General features: G+C 34.1%; 1 protein-coding gene across 3 annotated transcripts; it reads right to left on the bottom strand.

The window, feature by feature from the left end:
• Nucleotides 1-4,293: 4,293 nt before the first annotated feature.
• LOC105321103 (ranBP-type and C3HC4-type zinc finger-containing protein 1) lies at nucleotides 4,294-23,043 on the bottom strand. 3 transcript variants are annotated; one of them, XM_066078189.1, is made up of 13 exons: nucleotides 22,584-22,799; nucleotides 22,284-22,509; nucleotides 19,742-20,486; nucleotides 18,656-18,749; nucleotides 18,077-18,275; nucleotides 17,662-17,715; nucleotides 17,074-17,312; nucleotides 16,601-16,774; nucleotides 8,609-8,790; nucleotides 8,024-8,135; nucleotides 7,198-7,476; nucleotides 6,753-6,896; nucleotides 4,294-6,241 (listed from the first exon to the last, which is right to left on the bottom strand). In XM_066078189.1, the coding sequence occupies exons 1-13, from the start codon at nucleotides 22,728-22,730 to the stop codon at nucleotides 6,161-6,163; spliced, it is 2,676 nt and encodes an 891-aa protein (XP_065934261.1). In that variant the 5' UTR covers nucleotides 22,731-22,799; the 3' UTR covers nucleotides 4,294-6,160. The 3 variants fall into 3 exon arrangements, with proteins under 3 accessions (XP_065934261.1, XP_065934262.1, XP_011417600.3); XM_066078190.1 differs by lacking the exon at nucleotides 22,584-22,799 and adding an exon at nucleotides 22,806-23,043 and having other exon boundaries at nucleotides 4,295-6,241; XM_011419298.4 differs by lacking the exons at nucleotides 4,294-6,241; nucleotides 6,753-6,896; nucleotides 7,198-7,476; nucleotides 8,024-8,135; nucleotides 8,609-8,790 and adding an exon at nucleotides 10,816-11,808.
• Nucleotides 23,044-23,523: the final 480 nt, after the last annotated feature.

Raw genomic sequence — 23,523 nt, 5'->3', positions numbered from 1 at the left:
TCCTTGATAATGGAGATCAGGCTCTGCATCTGAAGCAACCTCTGCGTTTAATTTATAATAAAGTTAAATCAACTATGCAAGCTTTCATCTAGAAAACATGTGACCTGTTCCAAAAAACTAAACCTCATCCAGCATCCGAAACCTATGGCTCAGATTCAGCATTCAAGCCCTTCAGGTGCATTGGTATCATAAGACGCATCATCAATGCAAGTTTGGTGAAGTTTGGACCAGTAATAACTAAGATATCATCATCAGAGGGCACTAGCAATTAAAACCTTTACTTCCTCCAGCATCCGCAACCTATGGCTCAGATTCAGGATCCATGCCTATCAGGTGCATCTGTATCATAAGACACACCATCCATTCAAGTTTGGTGAAGTTAGGACCTGTAATAACTAAGATTTATTTTTAAGCATCCTTGATAATGGAGATCAAGCTCTGCATCTGAAGCTACCTCTACGATTCATTCATATTACAGTTAAATCAACTATGCAAGTTTGAAATAGTACTATCATCTATTAAACATGTGACCTGTTCCAAAAAACTTAATTTTATCCAGCATCCGAAACCTATGGCTCACACTCAGCATTCAAGCCTGTCAGGTGCATCAGTATCATAAGACACCCATCCATGGAAGTCTGGTGAAGTAAGGACAAGTAATAACTAAGATATCATCATCAGAGGGCACCTGCATCAAAAACTTTATTTAACCAGCTCTTAAAACCTTAACCTCCTCCAGCATCCGAATCCTATTGCTCAGATTCAGCATTCAAGCTTGTCAGGTGCATCAGTATCATAAGACGCACGATCCATACAAGTTTGGTGAAGTTAGGACCAGTAGTAACTAAGATATAATCATCAGAGGGCACCTGCAACAAATACTTTAACCAGCTCTAAAAACCTTAACCTCTTCCAGCATCCGAATCCTATTGCTCATATTCAGCATTCAAGCTTGTCAGGTGCATCAGTATCATAAGACGCATCATCCATACAAGTTTGGTGAAGTTAGGACCAGTAGTAACTTAGATATTGCTATCAATGGGCACCTGCAACAAAAACTTTAACCTGCTCCAAAAACCTTAACCTCCTCCAGTATCCGAAACCTATAGCTCAGATTCAGCACTCAAACCTGTCCGGTGCATCAGTATCATAAGACACACCATCCATGCAAGTTTGGTGAAGTATGGACCAGCAGTAACTAAGATATTGCTATCAAAGGGCACCTGCAACAAAAACTTTAACCTGGTCTAACAACCTTAACCTCCTCCAGCATCTGAAATTTAGGACCCAGATTCAGCATCCAAGTCTTTCAAGTCCATAAGTAGGTCCAGATGCATCATCCATGCAAGTTTGGTGAAGACAGGACAAGTAATAGCTTAGATACAGGACCTGAAACAAAAACTTTAACCAGGTCCGGACGCCGACGCCGACGCCACCGCCGACGCCGAGGGTATAGCATAAGCTCTCCTTGACTTCGTCTCGGTGAGCTAAAAAGGCCCATGGCCAGAAAGTTTATCCGACAACCTATTCTTTAAAATTCATTTAAAGCAAACTTTGGCAACAATTAACAGGGTTACTATAAATTAAGTTGATTATCATAACAATTTAAGAAAGGTTGTCACTGTTTAAAATTTTTAATTACAAATCACATAACATTAACATAAATATTTATAAAGACAACAATGATAGCAAAGATGAAGTGAAATGGCTCACATTTTTTCTCCATTTTTGTTAAATACATCATAAACTTTATCTACCCAGAAAGGGGCGATGACATATATGTTAATTGAAACATTGACTGATTTGATAATAAGTTAATTTGAAGCTGTCACTTCCAGTGACCTAATTACAGTAACTAAAAAGTGGTATAAAATGTATCCTTATTGCAATTTAGCCAAAAAAAAAACAAACCCCAGAGAATTTCCAATAGGCTTCAATCATATAAAAAGATGGCATACGACCAGTAACAAAAGAAATTAAAAATCAAATACAATTTAACAGTAAAGGATGATGTGAAATACGACCCTGAGTAAATTGACACAAAATTAAATTTCTAAATTTTTGTTCCATCAATCACGTACTTAATCTTTGATTTATAATAATGTACCCTTATAAAATCCCTTTCTAATCCGAGATAAAACAATCACATGATAGATATACAGCACGCTTAGGTACATTTTTCTCTTTCAGCTGGACAACGTGTTTTGTCGATACCTATCTATATTATCTATCTAGATGTGAAAGGAAAAAAATTAACTCTCTAAAAATGCAAAAGTCCAGCTGACCTTCCTCATTTTAACTAATGTTGTTTACGTTGTGTGAGCTCCATTTTCCTTTTATAATATTAAATATGTCACGTGACATCTATTTTGGCAAGCGTGTTCGCATTACATTTTCCAGTGACTTTGCCTGTGATAACACTATCGATTTAATACTATATAACCTATAAATTCAAATGACAAATATATGAGGCGCCAGCGGGGTTTGCTTATTTATATTTAAATATTTAATCGTACAGTGGCTTAAAATTATTTAAATTTAAGTAATAAGGAATCATTCTTCGAATATTATGAGGGGATAATTTCGGTCAGGGAATGATCACATCTATCATAAAGCCTTTCGGGCTTTATTGGATTTGATCACGCCCCGACCGAAAATTATTACCTCATAATACTCAAAGAATGATTTCTTATTCCTTATTTATATATGCTACTAACCATTGCATTATTTGTGAGTTATTTTTCAACGAATGTTATCTATAATTACTAAGTTTTCTCTTAAAACTGGTGAGATTTTGGCGATAAACAATGCCACCGTATATATAAACGAGTCTTGTCCGATCTGCGTAATTTCTTCACATACACGTCCTCTGTTGTACTAGGGCCCACCCATTTCATTCATTTTTATTTACTGCAAGGATAGGGTCGCAATCCAGAACGAAGGGATGGTATTTCTTAACATATGAAAACGGCCCCTTTTTTAGATTTTAGAAAATCCATCATGTTTTTGATAAATTTGAAAAAAGAGTGAATAAATATGACACATTGATTGACGCATTATCAATGATTTTGTAAACCCTGGAACAGTGAATTTCGTCCGGCTTGTGACCCTGTCCTTCCAATGAAAAAACATAGGCAATCACAGATTACAAAGCTCACCGAGACGAGGCATCACCTGTATGAGACTACCTTTATCATTTTATATGAAAATCATACTTTATGATCTTGGATATTCATAGATACTGTTTTGACACAATATCGTATATCATCTGTTAAAAAATAGTTTGATAATCATACGTTCATTTCATACAGTATTATAAGATACAATGTTTATCATTATAATAATATAAAATATGATATTGCATCCTATCATACTTACAATATATATCATATAATACAATGAAATACTGTAATAAACAATGATGAGATATGATATTGTAACATATGATATGACATTGTTTTGTGTTATAAATAATTGTATTTTATCACATAATACAATATAATAATATATAATATAATATAGTATTTTATGTAACAATATCATATCACATAACACATCATTATATTATAACATACGATATAATATTGCATAATATAATATGATATTGTATTGCATGATACTGTATCATATTTGATACATAATATGATATTGTATCATATGATACAATATAATTTGATACAACATTGTATCATATCAAATGATACAATATCATGTGATATAGTAAAATATTATATGATACGATATCATATTATACACATTATATCATATGATACAATAATATATATTACAATATCATATAATACAATCATTCATGTGATATAATCATTTATAAAAAAAAACAATATCATATTATACAATATTGTATGATACAATATTATATAATATAACAATATCAAAGAATACAATTTTATGTGAAATAATACTATATATTATAGAAACCAATATAATATTATACAATACCATATGATATAATTTTATATAATATACAATATCATATCATACGATACAATATTATATATTGCAATATCATGTGTGACAGTATCATGTGATAATAATATTATATTATAATAAATAAATTATACAATATTATATTATACAATATTGTATCATAATATACAATACTATACATAACAATATCATGATACAAAATCATATCATAAAATATAAAACAATATTGATACAATATAATATTTATCTTATATTTTTTTAAAATATAATATATGATATTATATTGTATCAAATTAAACAATAGTGTATCATATTATACAATACTTTATCATAGGAATCATGTTATATCGTTTAACAACAAACACATCTATCTATCAAGCAGGTTTAAGTGAGGTAGGAGATTTTTTTAACATCCTTGATAATGGAGATCTGGCTGTGCATCTGAAGCTACCTTTGTGTTTCATTTATAATATAAATAAATCTATGCAAGCTATTATCTATAAAACATGTGACCTGTTCCAAAAAACTAAACCTCATCCAGCATCCAAAACCTATGGCTAAGATTAAGCATTCAAGCCTGTCAGGTGCATCAGTATCATAAGACGCATCATCCATGCAAGTTTGGTGAAGTTAGGACCAGTTGTAACTAAGATATAAAGTAAGATATAATCATCAGAGGGCACCTGCAACAAAAACTTTAAGTTTAAGTTTGGTGAAGATATAACAAGTAATAACTTAGATACAGGACCTGCAACAAAAACTTTAACCATGTCCAGACGCCGACCCCAGGGGTATAGCATAAGCTCCCCTTGACTTCGTCTCAGTGAGCTTAAAATGAATAGAATGGGCGGACTTTGGTACAAAAGACAATATACATATAAAGGAATTAAGCAGATCGGACAAGACTAGTTTACACATCATGTGACTTTATTTCCACTTGTTGGTGAAAACTTTGTGATCAAAAATGAAATCTGTTGATAATACAACCTACAAACACCAGTGATGTATTCTCATTAATGAATTTAATGAAATGACATACAAAGTCAAGTCGAACACGCGTATCGAAATTTAGGTCATGTGATTACATATGAACAATTAACCATTTAAAGGTAACTTTAGTAGACGTAAAATTTAGCGATTTGCTTGCTGAAAGTTATTTCAATTATTTCGGCAACAGTGTTCTTACTACTACTCTACCAAAAAAAAACGACAGAATATATGGTAGACCAGTCACAATATTTAGATAAGTCTATAGGAAGACTCTGTGCAAACAAAAATCATCAAAATCCCTGCTGTGTTATTGCCATTTTATATCGGAGAGTCTTTTGAAACAATGAAGTGCTTTTAAATACACAATCAAACAATTATTATGCTGCCAACTTGTAAAATTTTATCAATTTAAAATAAAATTTCCATGGAAAAAATAAAATAGGTATGTATATTTGATATGGTGAAATCCTTAGTTTATGTTTAATAAGTTGTAATATTGCTAAATAGAGTTTTAAATATCACACATATTTTTGTCTTTTAAAATGCAAACACAAAATTTAACAATATTCAATATCATTTAAAAGAGTGGAAACAAGAGAATTAAAGGATCAGTCCCTGGAAAACAGTACAAGATTATAATTACCCAGCATCCCTTAATTATATCTATTGCACAATTCCTTAGTATACACAACCTCATACGACCATTGTAGCAAAATATACACTTGTAAACAGAAATCTTTATAGCACAAAAATTTATAGCGAGAACTTCCGTAATGCATATCAATGCAAGCAATATGCTGGAACTGCAAGGACCAGTGATTGCCAAGAACCTCACAATTGCATTGAGTTACAAACAATATTACAAATGTTTGGGAATGAAATCACAATTTGTTTACAGAGAACTCTTTCTCCATGTGTTGCAGACATCAGTGAATGCACTATTGCTTGATTGCCTCGGACCAGTTTTAGACAACAACGGTAACCAAATTGCCTTTACTTCCTTATCATCACTGGTTGACTAGTAACAACTGTTTCTCTGTCACTGGATGCCTGCTGATGGTTGCCTAGTGACAGTTGTTATGTTTGTGACATTACTGGTTGCCTAGTAACAGTATACAGTTGCCAAGTGATGACATCACTAGTTGCCTAGTGACAGTAACTGGTTGCCTGATCATACTAGTTGTTTAGTGATGACTGCTATGTTTGTGACAATACTGGTTGCCTAGTGACAGTTGTTGCAGTTTTCATGGCATGGCTTTCCTTCCACTCTACATCGACATCCTCCACTGATATCCCCAACTCCCTGTAATATCACCATATTCAATAATTTGACCTAAACAAGTTTCTTTTTTATTACCATTAAGAGAGTGCTAGAAGTCAACTATTGTAACTATATTGCTCACCTCAAACAATATTAGACCTAATATTTTATACATTATCCAAACAAATACCTGTAGACAGCTATCAAACTTACCGGTAATAAGTGTTGTGTTTTATGAATATAACCCTTTTTTATATCAGAATATTTATTTTTAAGAAGGAGATCAAAAATAAAGAAAACATTCCATCTGTCATGATGCTGTCTGAATTTTGTTACTCATCGTCTACATAAATTTTGATTGCAATCAAAGTGATGCATTTTATCAATTATAGGAGCATCATTCTAAGATGAATAATGTGATAAAGATTCTATCAAATGAATTTTGGTTATTTTTTCCTGAAAATATAGGAAAGTAGTGTTGCCTATAGAATCAACAGACAGATTCCATCTGATATACAAGCAAGACATTCATTGTATGGTGTAGGATTCTTACCAAAGGTCCCCAACGTGGCCCCTTTGTGACCCAGCAAATCTCTGTTTTACATATGGAACACTTTATCCAATCACATCCATCCTTCTTCTGAACAACAACTTCACACTTGGGACACTTCATAGCATCACCTTTCTTTAGCAATTCCTAAAATAGTATAATGTAAGGATAAAAGATCAGTATATCAACAAGGTACATGTACTTTACTTGAGAAAAATATTATTTTTGCAAGAACTAGATTGAAAAGAATAATTAAAGAAGGTCTACTGATTTTGAAATATGTGTCATCAGGATCTGATATTGGCATAGTATTAAGATGAAAGTGATCTCAATCATTTGTGGGATCAGATATAAATGCACATCAGAGCATTTAAACAATAGAGATTGCAGGAGAACAATGGCAGTGCCATACACATATTGATATTCTGTGTTATGTTGTAAATCTCACCTTCAGCATTTTATTGGTCTGCTTGGCAGCTTTGTCGTTGGAGGACCTGATGCGGAGGTCCTCCTGGTACTCCTTGCAGTTCATGCCCTCGTGAATGGCCTTACAGGTCAGACAGTTCTCCTTCTTACAGACTGGACACGAGAAGAAGTTGACTAGGTCCTCATAGATACACCAGCCCGGGCAGTCATTGGTCTTGCAGTGGAAGCTGTTCCTTTCCTGGCTCTCTGCTGTCACCAGACTGCGCTGGAGATGTTTCTCGTAAACGCTGACCTCCACCAGCTGTTAAGGTCATGTTAAAAATAGATGGTGTACAAATCAAGAATGAGAGGTGTAGGAGCCTCCATATTTTGACATTCTTTCTTTCAAATTAAAAACACTGAAATTAACTATAATCTTGTACATTTCACTATCTTTATATTTTAAATTAATGGATAGTGCATCAGCTACTGATCTGCAAGTCCTCAGTTTGAAACCACTGAGGCATTATCATTTTTACCTTTCGAATTTTTTTTAAAATGCTTTTTATAGTCAAATACATGTAGTACACAATTTTGAAAATTTGAAATATTGTCTGTATTTTGAATATCTCAAGGTGTCCCCCACCATCTTTAAAATCTCAAAAATGAGTGACATTTTGGACAGAGCTATCTCTGCAGTTCAACAATAATCTTATGGCAGTATAATCCTTGTTGAAATGTATTAGATTTACAGAGTTTTATCAAGTACAAATATTTTAAGAAAAATTGGTCCTTTCCAGAAAGAACTATGTATGTGCATGTAATATATTGGCTCCAAGTGTGAAGGCTCTCTGTCACTGACTACATACCGCTTTGATTTCTCTGTCCTGCAGTGAAGCGTTACAGGCGTAGTCATTGTCTTGGTACGGACATCTTAGTTCTGCCTCCTCGTTATGAACCACAGCTCCTTGTAAACAGTCTCTGAAACAACGCACACAAACCATCAAGCCATTAAAAAATTAGACATTTGATGTTCAACTTCAAAACAAATATTTGATATCTTGTTAAAATACATGAATAAAAGTAGAATGAAGATTGAACATTGATATACATGTATGCATGCCAAGCATTAAGTTAGACTTGAAGATACGTCTGGTGCTTTTGTTTACATAGCAAAGAATTGTAAGCTCTGTATATAAATAACTCGCTTATAACTCAATGGATGATACTCAAATTTTAGTTGCCAATTAAAAATGCCTTACTGAGGCATTGTAAACTTTAAAATTTGTCTGATTTTAAAGTTTACAATGCCTTACTGAGGCATTGTAAACTTTAAAATCAGACAAATAATTTTTTATCAAAATCATGAGCATGCCCCTTTATGGGAATACAATCTAATAGCGAAAGGTATAAAGAAACAAGAAAAAAACACAGAGAGTGAAACTCATTATTACTTGCAGAATGAGTGTAGACACTCCCTCAGAATCACCCCGTTCCCTGGGGAAATGTCGTCAAAGCAGATGGGGCACTTGAAGACGTGGGTGTTGGCGATCAGACTGGTGTCCTCGGCCCTCCGGAGGATCTCAAAGTTCTCCTGTCTTGCCCTCATTGCCTGCTCCTCTCTCTCCCGCTCCAGCTGTGTCAAAGTTTACTTAATTAAACAGAGTGTCAACCAACAGTGGCCAAGTGTCAACTTAGAATACAACTATTTGAATACTGTGGAATCATTAGATTTCGTGGTTTCTCAATTTTCGTGGTATTAATGGGTATCCCTCCCCCACGAATTTACATCCTCAACAAAAACAAATTTAGAAAGAGTTATCTTTTTTACTGAAACTAAAAACTGACACATCCATTAAAATTACATCCCCACGAATAAGTAAAAAAACCAAAAATTCATGAAAATTGATCCCCAAGAAATTAAATGATTCCACAGTATCTCAATGAGGCAAGAATGCATTTGGATTGACATACAAATATCCATCAAATACCTATTTATAAAGTATACATGTATTAGCATATCTTAATGTTTACTAATATTGTTTATCTATGTGAAATTTTATTATTGACCTATCCCACACAATATCCTCGTTGCTTTAAAACCTTTATGTATAACCCTCACATTATTTTCAAGAGAAAATGACACGCTACTGCTAATAAAATTGTAACCATCTTGAAGCATATATACCTGAGGTAGACATGTCTACCTGTAGCAACTTTGGGGATAAACAGGTCTACCTTGAGATAAACAAAAGTCTACTTATTACCATTGGAGGTATACAGAAGTTTACTAGTAACCATTTGGGAGGTACAGGTATACAGAGATCTACCTGTTGCCACTTTCTGGAGAACACAAAAGCCTACATAGAGCCACTTTGAAGATTTTCAAAATGTCTACCTATAGTCACCATGGAGGTATTCAAAAGTCTGCCTCCATGGAAATATACAAAAGTCTACCTATAGCCACTTTGGAGATGTTCAAAGTCTACCTATAGCCACTTTGGAGATGTTCATAGTCTACCTATAGCCATTTTGGAGGTATACCGGTCTACCTATAGTAAATTTTTGGTTACTGTAAACCAACTTTTCTTCGCCATGACTTTATTTTGCCATTAACCTGAGATAATCTGGTTTGCAGCGACTTACTTTTGGGACCAAATCATATCCACATACCATTTGTTATGACAATCATACACCAAGGACTGGTCAGCCGCAAAAAATATTTGTGATGATGAGGCTCTCACAAACCTCGCCATTGCTTCTCGCATGCGAATAAAAGTTGGTTTATAGTATCCAAAAGTCTACCTTTAGCCATGTTGGGGGTATATCAAAGTCTACTTGTTGCCATTTTAGAGAAAAAAGAGGTCTATCTATGCTACATTACTGGTATACAGAGGTATTAAGAGTCTACATGTAGCCAGTTAAGGTGTACTTAGCAGCCTTTGGATAATCGTTTTTGGGGAACACAGAAGTCAACCTATAGTTACTTTTGAGGCAAACAAAAGTTTGCGCGTCAAAAAACTTGTTAAATTTCTGTTTGTAGGGGCAATTTTGGTAGATTGTCATTTTTTTAAAGGTTCTTTAGGATATGAACTTGCTATTTTGTGTAATAAACACTAGTTAAAATTACATTTCATAATTCTTGAGGATGTAAATTCTTGTGTAAACATAGCCCTGAAATCTATGAAAAATGAGCGCCCATTGATATTAATGGTTTCACAGTGCGTGTATACTCATTATCCTATTGACAGGTTATCATTTTGTCATGAAGGTATAAGTTGCTAAGTGTTTGTTCTACCTAGCATTATCTTTTTTTAAAAAGATGAATTCAAAATGTAGACTTTTAGGTAATAGCTGAAAATGTGTGTCAACCAGAAAACAATAGTAAATTACCGGTATGTGTTTTTTTAACCTTTTATCTTCTTTTTTGTGTGAAATACATCTTAAAGTTTTGGATTGGAAAAGACTTGAAGTCAGCTTAAAATAAGTGTATACAATTAAAACTTCGGGACAGACTAATGACTTCTAAATCTGAAATCTAATTTCATTAAAGTTAATCTGAATTTAATTTAAATGACACCTGTAAGCCCAATGAAACATTGTTTTGTTTCAACACAATACCAATAAATCAACAAAGAGAAAAATAGCAAAGATAAGAAAATTGTTTTGTTACAGCAGATGGCAGTGCTTTTTTATTTATAGTTCATTAGTTTTGTAGTAATACGTGTATTCACAAAAAAACAGCACAGTATCTTAAACAATCATATTCTCAACCAACATTGAAGAAATGTGTTCTGTTCAAAAAATGTTTATAAAGTTAAAAACTAAAGAATTTTTATGGTTGCATATTTCAAAAAGAACAAAGCATGCCTATCACAAACAAAAAAATATTCAACCTTGTAAAACTATACATTTTAAATCAGTGTCATCCGGGACATCTAACTCTAATACTGTTATACACATCTCAGGTATCATTTTTCTCATAAGAAATCTATCAAGTAATATCAATAGCACTTTTCTTGTTCACAAATGGCATGTTCTTGTTCAATGGCATGAATTAGTGAAAAATCAATGTCAAATGATTACAGAGATTTTTACTGAAAAAGTATCATTAGAAATTCATTGCAACACAAAATATAAATAAATCTTGAATTAACTCAAAGAATGCTAGCATTCAAATTTTGATAAGGAATCCACCGGGCACATTTATTTTTGGTCACCATTTAATAGTATTTCAAACCTCCAAACAAAGATTTTGTTGATTATTTTTCTATAACTCGACAATCAAACTTAAAGCAGGTGGTACAGTGTATTTACTGTCATATCAAATCACTCCTATAAAAACCACCTAACATCAATGTTATATATCATGCTTCTCATTCCAGTCTATATGTCTATCATCCACAGGAAAGTGTAGGTTGTCTAGAGACCCTCTCTGGACATCACCCATCCCAAGATGAAGGTCATGGGGTACCCCATGGGGTAATGGCAGGTCGTTCTCTGTTGGGGAACGACCTCTGGGAGCCATGTTTTCTCGATTCAAATTGTCTTTCAATTCCAAAATGGCTGCCAGATCTTGATCTTGTAAGTCTCCATAAAACTCCTGGTCAGCATTTTCTCTTGGACCCCTGTCCTGACCTCTGTTCATGCTGGCCTGGAAAAGTGTCAAAGAGAAAATGCTGAACAAGATACACATCTGCTAATTGCTTTAGATAGACACAGTGAAACAGGTCCGAGGGCTATACTAGGGTTCTTTGGGAGCAAAAATTGTGTAGTATATAGAATATACTTTGTATAAATTCATGCTAAAAATAGTGCACTTCTACAGAGATATTGCTGCCTACAAGCTGTCAATACCATTAAATTCATCTTTAAGATAAAGTACTGAATCTGTACTATCAAGGTTACACTGTGTGTTGTACTGAGTCTATACTATAAACAAGAGTCCCATGGGCCACATCGCTCACCTGAACAACAGTTCCTTGTAACATTCTATTTCATAGCATATGTTATTTCTATTTTAAACTTTGAACCCCTTTCTGGGGCCCCAGTATTGGTCCGGGGTTTATGGTTGGCTTTAACAACTACACTATATGAGGATCCTTGCATTGTAATCTCACAAACTGTAGCATTGTAGTTCTCAAGAAGAAAATTTTTAAACATTTTCCATATATATTTCTATGTTAAACTTTGAACCCCACTTGGGGCCTCAGTATTGGTCTGGGGGTCTTGGGGCCCCAGTATTAGTCTGGGGGTCACGATTTTACCAATTTAGAATCTACAATAGCCAATGATGCTTGCAAAGTAATCTCACAAACTGTTGCACTGTAGTTCTTGAGAAGATTTTTAACATGTTTCCTATATACCGTATAACGGGTAATTTTTACTGCTGTAATTTTTTACGAATTTGTCATAAAATAGGGTGATTTGAATTTTTACGCGTTATTTTTTTACGAATTGGACATGTCCGTAAAAATTAAAATCATCTGTGGTAAAATGGGGAAATTTCACAGTGACTTTGTTACAGTTAATATTTATAGTTTAGGAATGTCAAATTGGTCAATTTTTAGTATTCGGTTACTTGGACGTTTTTCCGATCGAGTACCCGGGTACTCGGTAAGAGTGTAAATAAATATGAACAAGTACATTGATAACTGTAAAAACTTGGTCACTTTTGTAGAAATTCCTCCTTATGTTTAAGACAAATGTGATTTAACATGTTTGTCGTTCCCCCCGTATAGAATAAGTTTACTTCGCACAGCTGACATTTTACGTTTTTTGAATCTTCAGTTCTTTTAAAATATTTTCAGACCTTTGAAGTTTAGGTCTGTTCAATTTCTCTACTGTGTGCTATCTAATTTATATAATAGACTATATAATCGACGATGTTCAGTGAAAACATATCAATAACGTAAGCCAAAAAAAAAGGGTCGAAGACAGCAAAAGGTGAGAAAAGCTAGGTAACAGGACAGGTGCTTGGTCACGATAATTACTATATAAACACTGCCACAGGCAATAACGGTCATTTAGCATATTTAGAGGCGTAGGAAATCCTAATAACTGTATGTACAAGTGCAATGGACGTTTTAAGTTTTAAAACCGATGTTTTAATGCATTATTAAAAAAAGTTAGATATATTAAAAAATATACATCCGTGTAACCGAGTACCGATTTTAGTATTCAATACTCTGACGTTCGATCGAGTACCCGGTTAACCGGGTACTCGTTGACATCCTTACTTTATACATTTACCTTTATTTCATATGTGATATGCACTTTATTTATTCCCATTTATCTGGTTATCTTCATTGATGTACACCAAGTGCTCATCTCAGTTCGGTTTACCGGGAAAAAAAGAAAGACAACTCTATTTCAAAATTTTTTTTTCTCTCTCTTTCTTTCTCTCCCAACCAAAAAAGCTACTAACGTGGATTTATACGTTGTTTTGAAAAAATACTCAAGACTGAATGAAAGATCTGAACTGTTATCACCACGTGACCAAAAACGCCCAAATATACCTACATGTACATGTACAGCCGTCAGGGACTGAGCTGAAGGTCATGAACATTACTCTCATACGTACGATATAGAAATTTAAGTGCGGTGTTTTTTTACTTCTGTGAAAATTTACGCGTTTAATTTTTACGGATTTATATAACTCGTAAAAATAAGTAAAAATTAGCAGCACGTAAAAAATACCCGTTATACGGTATTTCTATGTTAAACTTTGAAACCCTCTTGATGCCCCAAGTGTTAGTCTGAGGGTCATGATTTTAACACTTTAGAATCTACAATTGCCAAGGATGCATGCATAGTAATATCTGAAACTGTTGCATTGTAGTTCTTGAGAAGATGATTTTGAAACATTTTCTTACATATGTTAAACTTTGAACCCTGCCTGGGGGCCCAGTTTTTGCCCGGGGGTCACAATTTTAACAATTTAGAATCTTCACTATACGTACAAGCTTATGTATAAATTTTGGCATTTCTGGTGCAGTGGTTCTTGAGAAGAAGATTTTAAAACATTTATCCTATTTATTTCTATGTTAATCTTTGAACCCCGGCTGGAGCCCCAGATTTAGTACGGGGTCATGATTTTTATAATTTTGAATCTTCATTATACACTACAAGCTTTTGTATAAATATTGGAATTTCTGGTGCAGTGGTTCTTGATATGAAGATTTTTAAACAATTTTCCTTCATATTTCTAGGTTTAAGTTGTAGCCCGGACCACCTAGGGCCTCAGTTTTGGTCCGGGGGTCACGATTTTTACAATTTAGAATCTTCACTATATATACAAGCTTTTGTGTAAATGTTGGCATTTCTGGTGGAGTGGGTCTTGAGAAGGAAATTTTTAAACATTTATCCTGTGGATTTTTATGGATTTTAAACTTTGAACCTCGCCTTGGGCCCCAGTTTTGGTCCAGGGGTCACAATTTTTACAATTTAGAATGTTCACTATATATAAAAGCTTTTGTGTGAATATTGGCTTTTCTGGTGCAGTGGTTCTTGATATGAAGATTTTTAAACATTTTTCCTACGTATTTCCATGTTAAATTTTGAACCCCGCCTGGGGTCCCAGTTTTGGTCCGGGGGTCACGATTTTTATAATTTAGAATCTTCACTATATATACAAGCTTTTGTGTGAATATTGGCTTTTCTGGTGCAGTGGTTCTTGATATGAAGATTTTTAAACATTTATCCTATCTATTTCTATGTTAAACTTTGAACCCCGGCTGGGGCCCCAGTTTTGGTCCGGGAGTCACGATTTTTATAATTTAGAATCTTCACTATATATACAAGCTTTTGTGTAAATGTTGGCATTTCTATGGCAGTGGGTCTTGAGAAGATGATTTTTAAACATTTTTCCTACGTACTTCCATGTTAAATTTTGAACCCCGCCTGGGGTCCCAGTTTTGGTCCGGGGGTCACGATTTTTATAATTTAGAATCTTCACTATATATACAAGCTTTTGTGTAAATGTTGGCATTTCTGGTGCAGTGGTTCTTGAGAAGAAGATTTTTAAACATTTTTCCAATGCATTTCAATGTTAAACTTTGAACCCTGGCTGGGGCCCCAGTTTTGGTCCGGGAGTCACGATTTTTATAATTTAGAATCTTCACTATAATACAAGCTTTTGTGTAAATATTGGAATTTCTGGTGCAGTGGTTCTTAAGAAGAAGATTTTAAACATTTTTCCAATGTATTTCCATGTAAAATTTTGAACCCCGCCTGCGGCCCCAGTTTTGGTCCGGGGGTCACGATTTTTACAATTTAGAATCTTCACTATATATACAAGCTTTTGTGTAAATACTGGCATTTCTGGTGCAGTGGTTCTTGAGAAGATTTATAAAGACATGCACCCTATTATCACTGTTTTGTAATTATCTCCCCTTTAAAAAAGGGTTGTACCCTTTATTTTAATAATTTAGAATCCCCTTTTCATAAGGATGCTTTGTACCAAGTTTGGTTAAATTTGGCCTAGAGGTTTTTGAGAAAAAGTAAAAAATGTGAAAAGTTTACAGACGGACAGACGGACGGACGGACGACGGACAACGGGTGATCAGAAAAGCTCACTTGAACCTTCGGTTCAGGTGAACTAAAAAGTGCACAATGGGATGTACTGAGTCTGCAACAATATGTTACAATGTGTGTTGTGCTGAGTCTATATCATCTAGGTTACACTGTGTGTTGTGCTGAGTCTATATCATCTAGGTTACACTGTGTGTTGTGCTGAGTCTATATCATCTAGATTACACTGTGTGTTGTGCTGAGTCTATATCATCTAGATTACACTGTGTGTTGTACCGAGTCTATATCATCTAGGTTACACTGTGTGTTGTGCTGAGTCTATATCATCTAGGTTACACTGTGTGTTGTGCTGAGTCTATATCATCTAGATTACACTGTGTGTTGTGCTGAGTCTATATCATCTAGGTTACACTGTGAGTTTTACTGAGTCTTTATTATCTAAGTCTTAAGGTTACAATGTCTTTTTTACCGAGTCTATATCATCTAGGTTACACTGTGTGTTGTACCGAGTCTATATCATCTACTTTAAGATTACACTGTGTGTTGTACTTAGTCTGTATTATGTAGGTTACACTCTGTGTTGTACTGAGTCTATATTATATAGGTTACAATGTCTGTTATAGTGTACCTTCCCTTTGAGTCAATCTATATTATCTGGGTTATAAACTCTTTATTGTACCAAGTCTGTATTTTCTAGGTAACACTCTCTGTGTTTTACCTGTAGTGTACATAGACTCGGACTCTGTTTTGTATGGGGTACACTATATGTTGTACCTACCCTTTGTATGGGGTACACTATATGTTGTACCTACCCTTTGTATGGGTTACACTATATGTTGTACCTACCCTTTGTATGGGTTACACTATATGTTGTATCTACCCTTTGTATGGGTTACACTGTATGTTGTACCTACCCTTTGAGTCTGCTCCTCTTGCTCCCGCTCCCTTCGGATCCTCTCCTCCTCTTCCCGGGTCATTTTGTACCCATCAGGCACTTGGTAGTTGAGCGGTCTGTTAGTGGCACAGATTTCACATCCCGGTCGAGTTGGCTGGTTTATGTAGGTGCAAGCGGGACACACCCAGCCAGTCTAGTGAAGAATGACATGTAAGTATTGTATAGTACAGTTCAGCTTATTGCATGGAAATTAAAATAAAATAAGAAAAAATCAAATTTTATCAAATTATGATAAAAGAATTTTAATAAATACCCATGAAACAGAAGTGTTTATACTTTTGACAATAGTGTTGCAACAAAATATCCATTGCTTAAACATTTTTTTCATAATGTTACATTTGATTGATGACTTATGAATAAAATTTTATATTATACACACAGGTTGAACCCTTTAACATGTACTCTCAATTAATATGCTGGTTATCAAACTACCTGAATACTTGTGGTCTGCTTGTTATTTTTAGGTAGAGAGGGGTCCTTGAACACAGGATTAGCAGGGATTACTTCAAACTCCTCCAGGGACGGCTGGGTTACCACTGTTGGACGCACCTTAGGGGTAATTCCCCCTCCCCCTGTGGAACTACCGCTGTAAGGCTCTGACCTCTGTCTGGAGGGGGGCTGTGTGCTGAGTGGAGTCTTAGGGGTGACCGGGGTACCCATTGGAATGTAGGCTGTTCAAGGTCGAAAAACAGGTACACATATACAGCTGTTCAAGGTCAAAAATATGTACACATATACTGGTACAAATGAAAAATCATTAATATCTGTACAAGTAAAAAATATTTCTTACAGGAGAACAAGTCAATCTAATATCTTATTTCCTTGATATTAGTTTTAGTACTCAAAACATATTATATTCAGTACCTTCATATACTCTTACTTTTAATTCATTTTAGGTATCGTGATTTGATAAACTAGAGTATACTAGAACATGGGTATCACTTTCTGACCATCAATGGTAGTTGAGCACAGTGATAAAAAATTGTGAATTTTTTGATGAACACAAATCAAAATTCTTACGTCCACTCTCGGCAAAATTGGAAGGACCTTGTTTTGGTTGCTGAACGACTGGATCTGCAACAATTGATGAAATTCATCATCGTTGTACTTATAACAAAACAAACATGGATATTACTCCTATACCTGGAAATTTTCCCACAGGTGATTTTATATAAAAAAGGAAAAAGAACAATAATTTTTAGATCTACAAAGTTATCTTGACGAGGTACACGAACTCCCTTTTTGACATAGAACAGAAGACATAAAGCCATGTGTTTTTACAGCTCTCTGTCACTTGTGATAAAAGGGTAGGCAATGAGCTGAAGTTAGTGTAAACCCCTTGTATTATTGTCTGCAGGTCATGAAATACCAGAGAAATCAGGACTTACTATGGCTATGATGAAGGTCATTCAATTCCAGAGGAACCATTACTTACACTGGTTATGAAGCATTTTGAGTCTGTCCTCCATGAATTTCTCCTTGGTCAGGCCCACAGATTTGGGTGAGATGAGGTACAGATAGACTGCCTGACCAGGGGTCACTCTGGCTTTCTGGAGGGTCTCATTGTCCGGTGGGATACGCTTTCCAATGATCCATTTCTGTACCTCCACTGGAAAACTGTGCTTCAAGCACATCTATTAACAGAGAGAGATTTTGTACAAAAAACAAATAATTATTTAACCGAAAATCATTCAAAGTGTAGTAAATGTTTGTAATGGACAATAAATTATTTCAGCCAGCTAAGAATAACTGTATGCAAAATTACTTTTGTTTGTTCTGGTTATTTTTTTTTCGCATTCATTGCTAAAGGATGAATCTATATTCAGGGATGATTCAAAGAAAGTCCTAACTTATTTTACACAAAACTGTAAATGCATGAGAAAAATAACATAGGTAGAAATATCCCTTAATACAGTGAAACAGTTGTATCATACACTTTTGTCAATTGAAATGGAGACACTCCAGGTTATTTGGTTGTTAAATGCATCTCTAGATGTGAGAGAAGACTACCCACCCTGAGTTTGAGATCCTTGACCGTCTCAGAGGGTTTGACATTGAGGGTGATGCAGCCCCCCGAGGCTTCTCTATCCTCCACATACACCTTGATGCTGCAAAAACAATGGCCAATATAAGTATATACTGTAAAATTAAGAATCATGATCCCTTCAGTTATATACTCCATTAAATTGCTCTGTGTAGAAATAATAACCAAAAAATCTTAATTAATCATCATCAATTTCCATATGCCAGAACTGCAGTTAGATTAAGCATCAATTTTCATTGATTTTAAATATTTTTCATTAAGGATACAAAATTTCAATGACAATTGTCCTATTGCTAAAAATATGTTATCAATTATATAAGTTCAATGAACACTTGATTTCATGGTTCAACTCATCTTAAAGGGACTTGGACACGATTTGGCTTAAAATTTTCAAAATTTTATCTTTCCATTTCCAATGTTTATACTGATAAATATAGAAGTTTTTAATGCTATGTTAAAATTTGAAAGTCAAATGTCAAGTTATAAGCAAGATACAGAGTTCATAATTCTTTGTTTTGTAAACAAAGCTCGAATATTGTTATTTTTACATATTCATTGTATTGGTGCAAGTTTTAATCAAATCTATCCTTCTTTTGTTGATACTAGTATTTATGAAGATATTGAGTTAGTTTATATTGTTTTTTACATGTCATTTTGTCTAAAAAATGGTAAATCTCTACATTACATATTTTGTAAACAACTATAAGACTCAAGCTTTGTTTACATAACAACCAATTCTTACCTCTGTATCTTGCTTGTAACTTGACTTTTACATTCAATATTTTGGTCAATCATTTAAAATGCACCACTAAATCATTTTATGCATAAAAATAAAAATTAAATTTTTGATCTCAAATCGTGTCCAAGTCCCTTTAACTCATCAACACAACTTAAGTGTTTTACACATGTTGAAAAAAAAAATATATACAGTTCAAGAATGCAATTTCAGCATACCTTGTGTGTCAAGAGAGGACCTTTGTTTTAAGTTGACAACATTAATAGATAATAACATTTATCTTCTTTTTCTCTATAGGATTCCTTAGTGTCTGTATTTACCTAAATTCTGTGTCTTTGATATTTTTTAGGCTACCAGGTTCCAGAGTAATGGTCACTTTTGCAGCAGTAACTGCTAAACTCCCAGCATGCTTTGCTGCAGCCTCTTTGTCATTTGAATTAATGGCTGCCTGCAGCAGCTCTACTAGTCTTTGTATGGCTTTCTCTTGTTCCATCATATCTTCATAATCAGAATCAGAACCTGAGAAATCTTCCTCTACCAGACTCTCCTCGTTTTCTGACTCTTTATAAAGAGACTTGGGAGAAGGCACATGTTTACACAGAAATCTGGCAGTTTCGGTGTTGTTCTTAAGTCTTATTGTCTTTTGAAAATCCTCACTTTGTAACTCGTTTACATTTGGTTGCACGTGGTGTTTGCCAAAAAATTTTGAATTTGTGTCAATCAATTGAAAATTAGCAGGAGAAAATGGTGGTTCAAACACATGAGGTTCTGTCTGCCTTTCTGCTTCGGATGGAGAATCACAACTTTCCCGTGTATCTTCATTCACATCATCAGAAAGACCGATCCCTTCCCCAGTTTCAGTCTCTGCCTCTTGATGATGATTTTTGGAGTTATCTAGAAGAGACTGTGTTCGAAGGAGATTTTTGTTCTCTTTTTGTTTCTTGTCTAAATCACTGTCGGAGCATCGATCTAACCTCTTCTGAGCAACCCCTGGTTCTGACTTATGCTCTTCTGCCTTTTGAGGGCAATTAGATTTCTTTGACTGAAATGCAGCAAGCTCAAACACTGAAACAAAAAAAACCAAGACAAGTTGTCAGGTTGCATACTTTAATAGATGTATTTACCATAGTAATACTTAGTATTTGAGAATTTAGAAACTAAATTTTCAAAAGCCTGAAACTGTAGGGTAGAGCATAAAATAATTTAATCTAAACTAACACACAGAGAAAGGGGTGTGGTGAATATTTGATAAGAGTATTCACTTATATCAGGGGTATGAAAATGACTCCAGTCATATTGCCTTCCTCATCAAAGAGCGTGTTAAAATTCAAGCATCTGGGATGAATACTTGGTAAAAAAAAATTGTCAGATTTTTTTTTGAAAATTTAGACTAAAAATAAACAAAAATCTTTAAACAGGAAGTTGACGTCCCATTGGTACAAAAATAATCCTATTATATGGCGTGCCTTAACAAAGAGTGTATTAAAATTTCATGCATCTGTAATGAATAGTAAATGAGGATTTGAAATTTTAGGCTAAAAATAAACAAAAGTTGTCATTTAACAGACAAATGGACGGACAGACAGACAGACACACAAGGGTAGAACAGTATACCTCCCTCTCCTTCGGAGCAGATGTATAATTATATTCAAGCCACAATGAAATAGGAGCATGGTAAGGATGATCATGGGTTAAGATTGGGAGGAAATTGATCAGTGAGAGTTAATATACTGGTATAATGAATATGTGAATTTTTTTTTACATGTTCAGAGTAGTTCAATAATCAATTAAATTATTTTTGTTTGGAGAAATTTCTCAGTCAACAACTATACTTGTCAGTCACTTAATCAGTTTGATAAAAATATGGCTGTTATTTCAATATTCAGTTGAAAGCAGGACCCCAAAACTTTTCAATTGGTACAAAATTCCAAGACTACAAATAACATATTTTTATTCCAAATTTTTAAAATGTTCTATCAATTCATTGAAGGCAATTACAACTGGGAAAAAATGTAAATTAGAAAATACATGTATGTCTAATTAATGAGTTGCATCAGGTTTTGGTTTGTCAAAACTAGGATTAACATCCGATATCATTTCCCAATAGTATTTTTTGTTGCCCTGGAGTCCAAGAGTTGGTGTATTAATGTTTCCTGAACAAACATATATATACTACGGATCTCAAAACTAGGCAATTATATTCAAGTACTCCTTGAACAATTTTAAACTTTTTATCCTGAAAAATATTGACACTTCCACATTCAATGTATTCTTAAATCAAAAATATTTAATTTGAAATAAATATCTGCACAATGTGTATTTGACTTTAAAGCTATTTTTTGCCGATTAATTTATCAAAATACATGTATCCTTTTAATTATTAAATGGTCTGGGTTCTCATTTCTTCTTTTGATACTTAAACATTTATAAATCAACCATTTTATTTCTATTTTTATTTACTTCATTTATTATAAATAATTTGGTAAAAAAAAGGGAACTTAATTAAGAAAGATTCAAAAACTAAATAAATCAATAAAATTTGAAGTTATCTTAATATTAAAATTCTTTTCTTGAAATAGAATCATTTTTGAAAAATTTCTGCTCTTAAAAAACTGTGGGCAATCTGTGATAAATTGAAAATGATAAATGTATACTTGCACATGTATGAATTATATCATACAACTTACCAGTATTTAAAAAAAGAAAAAAAAGATAGGGTGAATTTCATTAAATGTACTTTTACGTGACTAACATTAGTCAGGTAATTTAAAACTCAACAATTCATACACCTTTGAAATTTGAAATAGAGATCTGCTCTGGCTTTAATGAAGTTCGCATATACATACACGCATGATAACACACCTTGATTTGGAATGTTCTGGGTTTTGATGCACTCTCTGAGGTCGTTGATGACTTTCGTTAACTGTGTGGAGAACTCCTTCCACCTGTCATCCTCACGACAGAGCTTTACTGTACTATTGTGTTTCTTATCCCCGAGCAGACTCCAAAACTCGAACCAGGAGTCCCCCTTCTGAAACACACGCAGTGTATCCTTGATGATGTTGTTCAAGATGAGAGACAGCTTAATCTGAAAAATAAAACCAATTTCATGACCTTTCCATCTGACAGACATTTAAAACCAAATCAAGCACTAAATTATACCGAGTATTGAGAGTCATCGCAATCCATAGCCACAGATCTCCTCTTGGCAGATAAAGGTGAACACAATAGGTATAGGTCACAGAGCCCACTGTGGGGGTGGAGCAGTCGCTGAGCCCTCCGGGCCCTCTCCAGGGTACCCTGACTCATGCGGTCAACATCAGGCAAGGGGATATAAATCTCACAAGTAGTAACACACAGTATCTCCTTCCCATTCACTCTCACCTGTTCCGGGGCCGAGAGACCCAGGGATTGAGAATCAGGTATGAACTGAGACATACAAATTGTCTAGTACAACACTATAACAGAGTAATCCCTTAATATACTAAATTTACATCAAAGTCACAGTGTGAAGGTATTCCAGCTCGGAATTTTATTTTGCGTCTTGTCATTATAAATACCATTATTACTATGATACACCTGAAAGCAGAGGGATTTAATAGTGTACAACAATTTGTAATTTAACTTCCTTGTAGACTCTAAGTGCAAATATTGGCAATTTGATTTAAATCAAACCAACATAAAACAGGTTTCATAACTTAAACCATTACTCATCATTTATTTATGGCTACTCCAGAGTACTTGGTACCAGTAGGACACAGGTTTAACATTTAGTACATGTACACCCTTTCAAAGTTCTTAAGAAAAACTTGAGAAAGACTTCCCCCTTACATTTTTATCTGACATTATTATCTTGTCCTTTATCCTGCAAAAATGCTAAAATATTTTTAAGGGTATATGACTGGTTGCTCCGATATAATGTACATCCTAAGCAAATCAACAAACATGCAATTACCATATTTTTCATGAGGGCATTTCAAAAATACAATTTTTATTTTTAATATGAAATACTGATACAATGTCTATTTTCTATTAAAGGATCACATGACTGCCTTTATTATATTGCTGACATCAAAGTTCTTCTGAAAGAATAAAATTTATG

This window comes from Magallana gigas, chromosome 3 (assembly GCF_963853765.1).
Source record: "Magallana gigas chromosome 3, xbMagGiga1.1, whole genome shotgun sequence".
In the NCBI taxonomy this organism is placed as follows: domain Eukaryota; kingdom Metazoa; phylum Mollusca; class Bivalvia; order Ostreida; family Ostreidae; genus Magallana; species Magallana gigas.
The sequence above is the reverse complement of the archived record's forward strand: the minus strand, read 5'-3'. Positions and strand labels throughout refer to the sequence as shown.

What these genes read in the sequence shown, in the direction of transcription:
- LOC105321103 (XM_066078189.1), bottom strand. Translation starts at nt 22,730, where the DNA reads ATGAGTCAGGGTACCCTGGAGAGGGCCCGGAGGGCTCAGCGACTGCTC. An exon ending in CCAGAACATTCCAAATCAAG is followed by an intron (nt 20,487 to 22,283) that starts GTGTGTTATCAT and finishes TTTTTGTTTCAG; the next exon opens with TGTTTGAGCTTGCTGCATTT. An exon ending in TGTCTACACTCATTCTGCAA is followed by an intron (nt 8,136 to 8,608) that starts GTAATAATGAGT and finishes GCGTTGTTTCAG; the next exon opens with AGACTGTTTACAAGGAGCTG.